This window comes from Lepidochelys olivacea (assembly GCF_965140295.1).
Source record: "Lepidochelys olivacea isolate rLepOli2 genome assembly, chromosome: 3".
NCBI classification, from domain to species: Eukaryota; Metazoa; Chordata; order Testudines; family Cheloniidae; genus Lepidochelys; species Lepidochelys olivacea.
The window spans coordinates 186,720,362-186,732,535 of record NC_140413.1 but is presented as its reverse complement, the minus strand read 5'-3'; the positions used below and the strand labels follow the sequence as shown (position 1 = coordinate 186,732,535).

The following is a 12,174-nucleotide window of genomic DNA, read 5'->3' as shown; positions in this document are numbered from 1 at the left end:
TGTGTACCCTGAAGCTTCCCTTGATCTGAGTAGGTTTTAGGACTACACTTCCTATGCACAGACTGACTTTTACCTCTTCATGGAAATGAAGCCCCACTACCCAGTTTTCATAGGCTCCCTGGACCAGTACTGACCCACTTAGCCTCCCCAGTAACTTAAGCACACTCTTTCCAGAGCAACAACTTTAGAGGTGCTCTGAATTTACAATTCACCTCTTTGAGGACATGTGATAGTTATAAGCAAATAGACACACAGACTTTATGGGGTTCCTAAACACAATTGTTCTTTACTTTAGCGAGTACAAGAAATGTTCAGATCTATCCAAAATAATAAAAATACATACACGTTTCCCTGCCTCATTTTACTCATCGCTCTTGAGCCTTCTTTGGGCTTAGGTCAGACTCCTGTAAAGAGTGAAGGATCCCACCTACACATGGCTTCTACTCCAAATAATGGAATGTCTCGCTCTCCTGTGCATCCAGTTTCCTTCTTTTTTTGGTCTGGTTCCACAGTTAAACAGGATCTAGTGTACTACTGTAAACCTCTGCTGTGCTTTTATTGTCCTTTACTTGAGACCAGATTTGGATCCTAACTATGGTTACTTGATCTAAAAACAAAGTTTCACTTAAATCTTTTCCTTTTTAAACTTTCAGCAGCCGTGTGTTTTTCCCAAGCATAGAGTTAAAATATGAAAGGTATTTCATTTTGAAAAGAAAATACTTGCCCACAATTTGAGTTCTATAATAATATAATTTCCCAGAAATCAATCACTCTTCCTATCTCTTAATGAGAATAGAATTTTCAGAGAGTAGAATATCTTGATCTAACCAGACTGGTGACTAGAGGCTATTAATTAGTTCATATATTCTTCCAAAGAATGTGTGTCACTCATGTTACAAATAGCATAGAATTATGGAAGTTACATGCTTTAAACAAAATTCTGGTTAAAATATGTATTATCTTTTTATCTATATATATTCTTATATGACATCTTTTAATTACAGGCTAAATCATACATACAGTCAACTTTTGAGAGAGAATGAAGTTCTTCAAACTGACCATAAGAATTTGAAAAGCTTATTGAACAATTCCAAACTAGAACAAACACGATTAGAAGCTGAATTTTCTAAACTGAAAGAACAGTACCAACAACTGGATATTACATCTACAAAACTGAATAATCAGTGTGAGGTAAGTTAAAGTTTTTTAATCTCTTCTGTTAATACTTCAATTACTATAGCATTGTAAATTCAGATAATATTATGCAATTTGCTAGATTTTATTAATGTATCTGCTTTTATAGGTAATCGGACAGTTCTAATATAACTGTTAAGAAGAAAAATGAACCTCCCTGCTTTTTGAATGCTTGCTCATGTCCATTCCACGTTAGGTGTGTGCACGCCGCGTGCACCGTTGCTGGAGATTTTTCCCTCAGTGGTATCCATCAGGCGAGCTCTAGTGCCCTGTGTTGCCGCGTGCTTATGCCACCAGCCCTGCACGCTCTCAGTTCCTTCTTAGCACCAGTGAAGGGTGCTGGAACAACGCCTCTTGCTTCAGCAAGGCACTTCTCAATGGTTTTCTTCTATGTACCTTAGTTTATTAGTCTTAGTGTAGTTGTAGTGGCAGAGTTGTGTCTTTTGCCATCCCCTTGAAGATCTGCCCAAATTAGACCAAGCCATAAGCCTCTGAAACATCATTGCTATGAAGAATTTACAATCTAATGCAATTACAGTGTCATAAAAACTGATTCATGAACCATAAAGCAGTGAACAAGATCTTTCTCAAGTGGGATGCTAAGATCTTTATCACAAATTTTAGAGAAAGATATCTGTGATCTTTTTCAGAAGGAAAACAAAACATATTTGTTTATCAAACACCAAAGGTGTGCATACCCTCCTGAGCTTTTAATTTAAATACCTGAAAGCAATCCATGTCAGTGGACAGGTTCTTGTTTCAACAGAAATAAAATAACCATACATTTGCTGCCTTCTACTGTTATAGAAACTTCCAGGTAAATTAGGAAGGACAAAGTTAGGCTTTGTCTACACTACAGAGTTTTGTCGACACAAGTTTTGCTGACGATCAGAAACCAGTATAATTACATCTCTTGTGCATCTTCACACAGCACTCCTTCTGTCGGCAGAGCACATCCACACTTGGTGCTGTAGCATTGACAGAGAGAGCAGTCTGGGTAGCTATCACATTGTGCTACTCTCCACCTTCTGCAGCTAGGAGTTGTGGGAAGGCAGCATGGATTGCAGTGCATCATGGGTGCAGGCTCAACATCCCATTATGCCGTTTTTTCTGTCCCAACATTCCCTGGGCTTTCAAGTGAGCTTTTCAATGGCCCCTGCTTACTGTATAGCCGCCATCTCTGTCTGAAAGGATGGATCTTGAACTGCTGTCTACTGTTGAAAGGCACCTGATTTGCTGTGTGCCATGGAAAGAAACAACAGCAGATTATTTTTGGCATTCACGGAGCAGCTGCACACGGTGGACCGTTGCTTTTGGGCTCAGGAAACAAGCACTGAGTGGTGGGATTGCATCATTATGCAGATCTGGGATGACGACCAGTGGCTCCAAAACTTTTGGATGCAGAAACCCACCTTCCTGGAACTGTGTGTGGAGCTCACCTTAGCACTGAAGCACAAGGACAACAAAATGAGAGCTGCCCTCTCGGTGGAGCATTGCGTGGTGATCACTTGTGGAAACTGGCAACTCCAGACTGCTACTGGTCAGTCACAGTCGTGAATCAGTTTGGAATCGGGAAGTCCACCATTGGGGCTGCATTAATGCAAGCTTGTAGGGCCATTAATCACATCGTGCTATGAAGTGCTGTGAATCTTGGCAATGTGTATGAAATAGTGGATGGCTTTGTGGCAATGGGATTCCCTAACTGCAGCGGGGTGATAGATAGCTCACATATCCCAATTTTGGCCCCAGACCATCTTGCGATGGAGTACATCAATAGAAAGGGATACTTCTCTATGGTATTTCAGGCGCTTGTGGATCACTGTGGCATTTCACTGACATGAACACAGGGTATTCTGGGAAGGTGCATGACACATGTATCTTCAGGAGCTCTGGCCTATACAGAAAGCTGCAAGCAGTGACTTTCTTTCCAGACCAGAAGATTCAAATGGGGGATGTTGAAATACCCAAAGTGATCCTGGGGAGACCCAGTGTACCCCTTACTCTCATGGCTCATGTAGCCTTACACAGGAAACCTTGACATCAGCAAGGAGTGCTTGAACAATAGGCTGAGCAGGTCCAGAATAACCATTGAATGTGCCCTTGGCAGATTAAAAGCATGCTGGGAGAGCTGTGCACTCCAAAATATTTGTGAGGCTAAGGGTGAAAAGTTTCTCCCAGGATGGAGTACAGAGGCAGATCGCCTGGCAGCTGATTTCGAGGAGCCAGATACCTGGACTATTGGAAAGGTACAATGGGGGGCTATTCGAATCAGGGAGGCTTTGAGGCAATATTTGACAATGAGATCCAGTAAAGTGTCATTCTATACAGCACTCTGCCATGCTTTGTTAACTTGCCACCTTGCATGAACATTTTGATAATTCCTGACCATGATTTGTACTCAGCAAATGATCAGATTGCCACTGTGATTCCAGCAGCAGCCACCATGTGTAGGAGACAAATAAAGATTAGTTATTTTTCAGAGAGTATGTTTTCATTAAATACCAATTAGCAACACACACAAAAGGCTTGGTGGGAAGGGAGATAACAATGAAGGACAGTATAGGCTCTTATAGCTGTGTGTAAGTCCAGCTATCATTTTGGAAGCTGTCAGAAGGGGTGGAGTGAACGGGGTACCAAGATAAGCCGGAAAGTTGCAAGGAATGTGTGGGAGGAGTTTGGGGAGGGCATGGAAAGTAGTTCTGTATCGGCTGCATGGGGGGGCTGAGCACACAAGAATGCTGCCTACAGCGTGATTAGGGACTTCAACATCTCCATTTGCTCCTCCATCACTTTTATCATCCGCTCCTGGCCCATGAAAGTTCACTCCTGGCTCTCCTTTTTGTGTCTTTTTTTATAATTTTCTTTTAACATCTCTCTCCATGCCCTGCATTCTTGTTTTTCAGCCTCTGAGGATTGGAGAACCTCTTGAAACATGTTGTCCTTGCTCCTTCTTGGTTGTTTCCTTATCTGGCTGAGGCACCCCAGCAATGTGTAAGGGGTTCCCCTGAAGCAGAAGCACAAGAAAAAATAAACAAAAGCATGATAGCGCATGCGCAGCATCGAATCATTATAGTAAAATGCACCTCTTTTTAAATACGAATCAGTTTCTCACTGTCCCTTGGCAAGCACACAGCTCGGCAAACACCCTAAACATGGTGAGTTCAGCCAAGGGGTGCCACTCAAGATGAGGCAAAGGATCTCAATGTTTTTTTAAGGGGATCACTGCAGGTGACTAGGGACAATATTGTAAATTCTGCCACCATTTTCCACAGGTGGGGGTCACTGAAGCTGATATATCACTCCTGAGGGTAAGCATCTCATGCATGCGTGTGGCTTCAGACCAGGTCCCATTGCTGCTTGCTTGTGTGCCACTTTGGTCCCTGCACAAAAGGTTGTGATTGACGGGGAAAGTTTCCTACAACGTGGAAAGGAATAGAGCAGCTCTGCCAAGGAACCTTTGGCATAGGATTGGCGAGTACCTCCAAGAAAGTTTCCTAAAGTTCTCTGTGGAAGATTCTTGTGAAATCTCAGTGTGCATTAACACACTGTTCCACCGCACTGCTTAGCTGCACAGAGAATGTGAAGCACATGCAAACACAGCTAGTCTTGTACATTTCTACCCCTTCATCCACTTCTAGAATATACAAAGCAAAGGACAGCTCTACCTCATATAACCGAGCAGCATCAACTCAACAAGATCACTTACCAGAGTTTTCCTGTCCTGCATTATGCACACCAGAGACAGACTGCCTGTGACTGGCTAGACTCTTCTGGAGTAGAAAAGAGGTCCTGACTCGCCGTGCCACTGGATGACCCTGCTTCATGCTCCACATTGTCCTCCAACTTGACCTCCTCATCCATGACTTCATCCTTGGGGTTGAGTCTGCTGTCCGCTGTCTCCAGCCCTGCGGAAGTATACACCAGGCTCTTGGCGGTAGAGGTGGGGTCACCGCTGAGGATGAGAGATACGGTTTGACTCCCTTGCCTTCTGGTATGCCTGCATCAGCTCCTTTATCTTCACATAGCACTGATGTGTGTCCCATTCATAGCCCTTATCCAACATGCCACAAGAAATCTGACCACAGATATCAGAGTTCCTTCAGCTGGAGCAGAGCTAGGACTGCACAGCCTCCTCTGTCATTGTGCGACATCTCCTGGAGGCCATTTACAGTGACATAACCAAGCGCAGTGGAACTTAAGAACGCCCATATTGGGTCAGACCAAAGGTCCATCTAGCCCAGTATCCTGTCTTCCGACAGTGGTCAATGCCAGGTGACATAGAGGGAATGAACAGAACAGGTAATCATCAAGTGATCCATTCCCTGTCACTCATTCTGGCAAACAGAGGCTAGAGATACCATCCCTGCCCATCCTGGCTAATAACCATTGATGGACCTATCCTCCATTAATTTATCTAGTTCTTTTTTGAACCCTGTTATAGTCTTGGCCTTCACAACATCCTCTGGCAAAGAGTTCCACAGGTTGGCTGTGCGTTGTGTGAAGAAATGCTTCCTTTTCTTTGTTCTAAACCTGCTGCCTATTAATTTCATTTGGTGACCCCTAGTTCTCGTTGATTGTTTCCCCCTGTTGTTGATTTCAGTGGGGCTGTCTTCTTTAAAGTTGGACCCAAGGCTTTCTTGATTCCATTGTATATGTTTCTGGTGTTGCCTGCATCAGCTGCTATTTGGATGCTTTCACATAAGTGCAGCCAATAGTCATTGGGACAGCATCAAGCAGTTTGTTGTACCTTGGTTCTTGCCACTTCTATGTTTGTAAGGTTTTTTCATTTGAGTCTCTCTTGTAGTTGGTTTGGGCTCTATGTTTGACCCCTATAACTGGTGTCAACACACTGGAATATGTGTCAAACCAGTTGTTGGTCTTGTTTTCCTTCTTCCCAGAGACTGACAGAGCTGCATCGTGGATTGTGTTCTTCAGTTGCTCCCATGTCAGCTGGGTGCTTGTGGCACAGTTACTGGTGTCAAGAGATTGTTGTAGTATGTTCTTGTACTGCTGTGACTTTTCTTGGTCCACTATGGCACTGAGGTTAATACAAGGATATCCTTTTACTTTAGATCTATATATCTTCTTTGGTTTAAGTCTGACCTTGCTATATACCAGAGAGTGATCTGTGTCACAATCAGCACTTTGATAACTGTGGGTAATGAGGACGATGTTAAGGTTAGCACACCTTGTAATGGTAAGATCCAGTTGGTGCCAGTGGCCAGATCTGGGATGTTTCCAAGACACTTCTTTGCGACTTTGTCTGGAAGAATAGAGTTTGTTACACAGAGGTCGTAATAGGAACAGAATTCTAGCAGTCTCTGACCGTTTCCATTCATCTTACCAATTCTGTGTTGACCAAGACAGTTTGTCCATGCTTCATGATCTGCTCCCACCTTCACATTAAACTCCCCTACCAGGAAAACATATTCGTGTTTTGGAATCTTGCTGGTGGTGGTGTTCAACTGGTTGTAGAACTGGTCCTTGATGTCAGAAGACGAGGAGAGTGTTGGGGCATACTCGCTCACAAGGTTGACTGGACCCTCAGATGTGAACAAGCGTAGTGCCAAAATTCTCTCTGATCCATTTGTAGGTGGCTCACTCACCTCCAGAAGTGAATTCTTAATGGAAAATCCCACTCCATGCTCTCGTGTTTCTTCTGAGCTTTTCCCCTGCCAGAAAAATGTGTAGTCTTTTTCTCTGAGAGGTCCGCTTGAGGCTAGCCTTGTTTCTTGGAGGGATGCGATATCCACATTGAGTCATTGATCATGGCAGTTTTACGTACATCGTTAATCTGTTGAAGGTCCTCAGATAATCCAGTTGTCATGGTGCGAACATTCCAGCACCTTGTCTTAAAGGATGTTTTCTTTCTTTTACTTGACTTGCCTGGTGCATTGATTACAGTCCACTTGTCAAGTTATAAAACTCTAAGCTCCAAGCACCCATTGAAGCAGGCAGACTGTGGCAAGACAACACCCTATTGTCTGGGGCCTGCCCAGTTTTATGGCGAGCAGTGATTGTCTAGTGAGATATGATGATCTCTCCAACCGCTGGAGACAGCCCCTGGTGCTCAACTCTACACCAATCAAGTAAGAGCTTAGCGCAAGTGGTGTTCTCGTCCATCCTCCCCGTGGAAGGAAAAGGCCTGGGTAGGGACCGTCGAATCGTCGAAGTCAACGAATGGCTACGCAGGTGGTGTCAGAGAGAAGGCTTTGGATTCTTTGACCATGGGATGGTTTTCTATGAAGGAGGAGTGCTGGGCAGAGACGGGCTCCATCTTACGAAGAGAGGGAAGAGCATCTTTGCCAGCAGGCTGGCTAACCTAGTGAGGAGGGCTTTAAACTAGGTTCACCGGGGGAAGGAGACCAAAGCCCTGAGGTAAGTAGGAAAGCGGGATACCGGGAGGAAGCACAGGCAGCAATGTCTGTGAGGGGAGGGCTTCTGCCTCATACTGGGAATGAGGGGCGATCAACAGGTTATCTCAAGTGCTTATATACGAATGCACAAAACAAGCAGGAAACAACCAGGGAGAACTGGAGGTCCTGGTGAAGTCAAGGAACTATGACGTGATTGGAATAACAGAGACTTGGTGGGATAACTCACATGACTGGAGTACTGTCATGGATGGTTATAAACTGTTCAGGAAGGACAGGCAGGGCAGAAAAGGTGGGGGAGTAGCACTGTATGTAAGGGAGCAGTATGACTGCTCAGAGCTCCGGTACGAAACTGTAGAAAAACCTGAGTGTCTCTGGATTAAGTTTAGAAGTGTGTGCAACAAGAGTGATGTAGTGGTGGGAGTCTGCTATAGACCACCGGACCAGGGGGATGAGGTAGATGAGGCTTTCTTCCAGCAGCTCACCGAAGCTACTAGATCGCATGCCCTGATTCTCATGGGTGACTTTAATTTTCCTGATATCTGCTGGGAGAGCAATACAGCGGTGCATAGACAATCCAGGAAGTTTTTGGAAAGCGTAGGGGACAATTTCCTGGCACAACTGCTAGAGGAGCCAACTAGGGGGGGCGCTTTTCTTGACCTGCTGCTCACAAACCGGGTAGAATTAGTGGGGGAAGCAAAAGTGGATGGGAATCTGGGAGGCAGTGACCATGAGTTGGTTGAGTTCAGGATCCTGACACAGGGAAGAAAGGGAAGCAGCAGGATACGGACCCTGGACTTCAGGAAAGCAGACTTCGACTCCCTCAGGGAACGGATGGCCAGGATCCCCTGGGGGACTAACATGAAGGGGAAAGGAGTCCAGGAGAGCTGGCTGTATTTCAAGGAATCCCTGCTGAGGTTACAGGGACAAACCATCCCAATGAGTCGAAAGAATAGTAAATATGGCAGGCGACCAGCTTGGCTTAATGGTGAAATCCTAGTGGATCTTAAACATAAAAAAGAAGCTTACAAGAAGTGGAAGGTTGGACATATGACCAGGGAAGAGTATAAAAATATTGCTCGGGCATGTAGGAATGACATCAGGAGGGCCAAATCGCACCTGGAGCTGCAGCTAGCGAGAGATGTCAAGAGTAACAAGAAGGGTTTTTTCAGGTATGTTGGCAACAAGAAGAAAGCCAAGGAAAGTGTGGGCCCCTTACTGAATGAGGGAGGCCCCCTAGTGACAGAGGATGTGGAAAAAGCTAATGTACTCAATGCTTTTTTTGCCTCTGTTTTCACTAACAAGGTTAGCTCCCAGACTGCTGCGCTGGGCATCACAAAATGGGGAAGAGATGGCCAGCCCTCTGTGGAGATAGAGGTGGTTAGGGACTATTTAGAAAAGCTGGACGTGCACAAGTCCATGGGGCCGGACGAATTGCATCCGAGAGTGCTGAAGGAATTGGCGGCTGTGATTGCAGAGCCATTGGCCATTATCTTTGAAAACTCGTGGCGAACGGGGGAAGTCCCGGATGACTGGAAAAAGGCTAATGTAGTGCCAATCTTTAAAAAAGGGAAGAAGGAGGATCCTGGGAACTACAGGCCAGTCAGCCTCACCTCAGTCCCTGGAAAAATCATGGAGCAGGTCCTCAAAGAATCAATCCTGAAGCACTTGCATGAGAGGAAAGTGATCAGGAACAGCCAGCATGGATTCACCAAGGGAAGGTCATGCCTGACTAATCTAATCGTCTTTTATGATGAGATTACTGGTTCTGTGGATGAAGGGAAAGCAGTGGATGTATTGTTTCTTGACTTTAGCAAAGCTTTTGACACGGTCTCCCACAGTATTCTTGTCCGCAAGTTAAGGAAGTATGTGCTGGATGAATGCACTATAAGGTGGGTAGAAAGCTGGCTAGATTGTCGGGCTCAACGGGTAGTGATCAATGGCTCCATGTCTAGTTGGAAGCCGGTGTCAAGTGGAGTGCCCCAAGGGTCGGTCCTGGGGCCGGTTTTGTTCAATATCTTCATAAATGATCTGGAGGATGGTGTAGATTGCACTCTCAGCAAATTTGCGGATGATACTAAATGGGGAGGAGTGGTAGATACGCTGGAGGGGAGGGATAGGATACAGAAGGACCTAGACAAATTGGAGGATTGGGCCAAAAGAAATCTGATGAGGTTCAATAAGGATAAGTGCAGGGTCCTGCACTTAGGATGGAAGAATCCAATGCACCGCTACAGACTAGGGACTGAATGACTAGGCAGCAGTTCTGCGGAAAAGGACCTAAGGGTGACAGTGGACGAGAAGCTGGATATGAGTCAGCAGTGTGCCCTTGTTGCCAAGAAGGCCAATGGCATTTTGGGATGTATAAGTAGGGGCATAGCGAGCAGATCGAGGGACGTGATCGTTCCCCTCTATTCGACATTGGTGAGGCCTCATCTGGAGTACTGTGTCCAGTTTTGGGCCCCACACTACAAGAAGGATGTGAATAAATTGGAGAGAGTCCAGTGAAGGGCAACAAAAATGATTAGGGGTCTAGAACACATGACTTATGAGGAGAGGCTGAGGGAGCTGGGATTGTTTAGCCTGCAGAAGAGAAGAATGAGGTGGGATTTGATAGCTGCTTTCAACTACCTGAAAGGGGGTTCCAAAGAGGATGGCTCTAGACTGTTCTCAATGGTAGCAGATGACAGAACGAGGAGTAATGGTCTCAAGTTGCAGTGGGGGAGGTTTAGATTGGATATTAGGAAAAACTTTTTCACTAAGAGGGTGGTGAAACACTGGAATGCGTTACCTAGGGAGGTGGTAGAATCTCCTTCCTTAGAGGTTTTTAAGGTCAGGCTTGACAAAGCCCTGGCTGGGATGATTTAACTGGGAATTGGACCTGCTTCGAGCAGGGGGTTGGACTAGATGACCATCAGGGGTCCCTTCCAACGCTGATATTCTATGATTCTATGAACCATTGACTGCTGCCTCCCAAGTTGTGTCGACACTCAAGGCAAAGCTGGAGTACCTCTCCAGAGTGCGAGCCTGGGCGGATGATATGGAGGCCCTGAGTTGCCCATGCATCAGGACCTCCATCTTGGCATCACCGGAAAAATCCAGCGGAGAGGAAGAACCAATACTTCTGGTACCCAATCCACTGCAGGAGTTGCCGAAAAGATACTAAAATATTAGTACCTGATCGCCTTTGGGGCTCCACTTCAGATTTTCTATCTGAGTTTAGTCTCATAGCCTTACATTACTCTTGAATTCACCCACAAGGCAGTGGGTTTGATGAGCTGCAGGTAGTACCATCAACTTTCAGTACGGTGTCAGGTATAGCCTGACCTGACTCCTTAAATCATAGAATACCAACTGAAATTTATTAAATATTTTTGGATGTTTTTCTACATTTTCAAATATATTGATTTCAGTTACAACACAGAATACAAAGTGTACAGTGCTCTTTATATTATTATTTTATTACAAATATTTGCACTGTAAAAATGATAAAAGAAATAGTACTTTTAGTTCACCTCATACAAGTACTGTACTTCAATCTCTTTATCGTGAAAGTGCAACTTACAAATGTAGATTTTTTTTTGTTACATACCTGCACTTAAAAACCAAAAAAATGTAAAACTTTAGCGCCTACAGTCCACTCAGTCCTGCTTTTTGTTCAGCCAATCGCTAAGATAAACAAGTTTGTTTACATTTACGGGGGATAATGCTGCCTGCTTCTTATTTACGGTGTCACCAGAAAGTGAGAACAAGCATTCGCATGGCACTTTTGTAGCCGGCGTTGCAAGGTATTTGTGTGCCAGATATGCTAAACTTTCATATGCGCCTTCATGCTTTGGCCACCATTCCAGAGGACATGCTTCCATGCTGATGACACTCGTTAAAAAAATAATGTGTTAATTAAATTTGTGACTGAACTACTTGGGGGAGAACTGTATGACTTCTGCTCTGTTTTATCCGCATTCTGCCATGTATTTCATGTTATAGCAGTCTCAGATGATGACCCAGCACATGTTGTTCGTTTTAAGAACAGTTTCTCTACATATTTGACAAAACACAAAGGTACCAGTGTGAGATTTCTAAAGATAGCACTCGATCCAGAGTTTAAGAATCTGAAGTGCCTTTCAAAATGTGAAAGGGACAAGGTGTGGACCATGCTTTCAGAAGTCTTAAAAGAGCAACGCTCCAATGCGGAAACTACAGAACCCAAACCACCAAAAAAGAAAATCAGCCTTCTGCTAGTGGCATCTGATTCAGATGTTGAAAATGAACATGCGTTGGTCCACACTGCTTTGTATTGTTATTGAGCAGAACCCGTCATCAGCATGGATGCATGTCCTCTGGAATGGTGGTTGAAGTATGAAGGTATATATGAATCTTTAGCGCATCTGACACGTAATTATCTTGCAATGCTGGCTACAACAGTGCCATGCGAACGCCTGTTCTCACTTTCACATGACATTGTAAATAAGAAGCAGGCAGTATTATCTCCTGCAAATGTAAACAGACTTGCTTGTCGGCACAATTGGCTGAATAAGAAGTAGGACTGAGTGGACTTGTAGACTCTAAAGTTTTACGTTTTTATTTTTGAATCCAGGTGGAGTTT

General features: G+C 44.6%; 1 protein-coding gene across 6 annotated transcripts in view; it reads left to right on the top strand.

Moving 5' to 3' along the window:
- CCDC88A (coiled-coil domain containing 88A) overlaps window positions 1-12,174 on the top strand; it is a 348,165-nt gene that overhangs the window by 292,967 nt on the left and 43,024 nt on the right. For all 6 annotated transcript variants that reach the window (XM_084624216.1, XM_084624211.1, XM_084624213.1 and 3 more), the window contains one exon: window positions 1,005-1,191. In XM_084624216.1, the coding sequence (XP_084480342.1) occupies window positions 1,005-1,191 (187 nt within the window). The remainder of the gene's footprint in view (window positions 1-1,004; window positions 1,192-12,174) is intronic.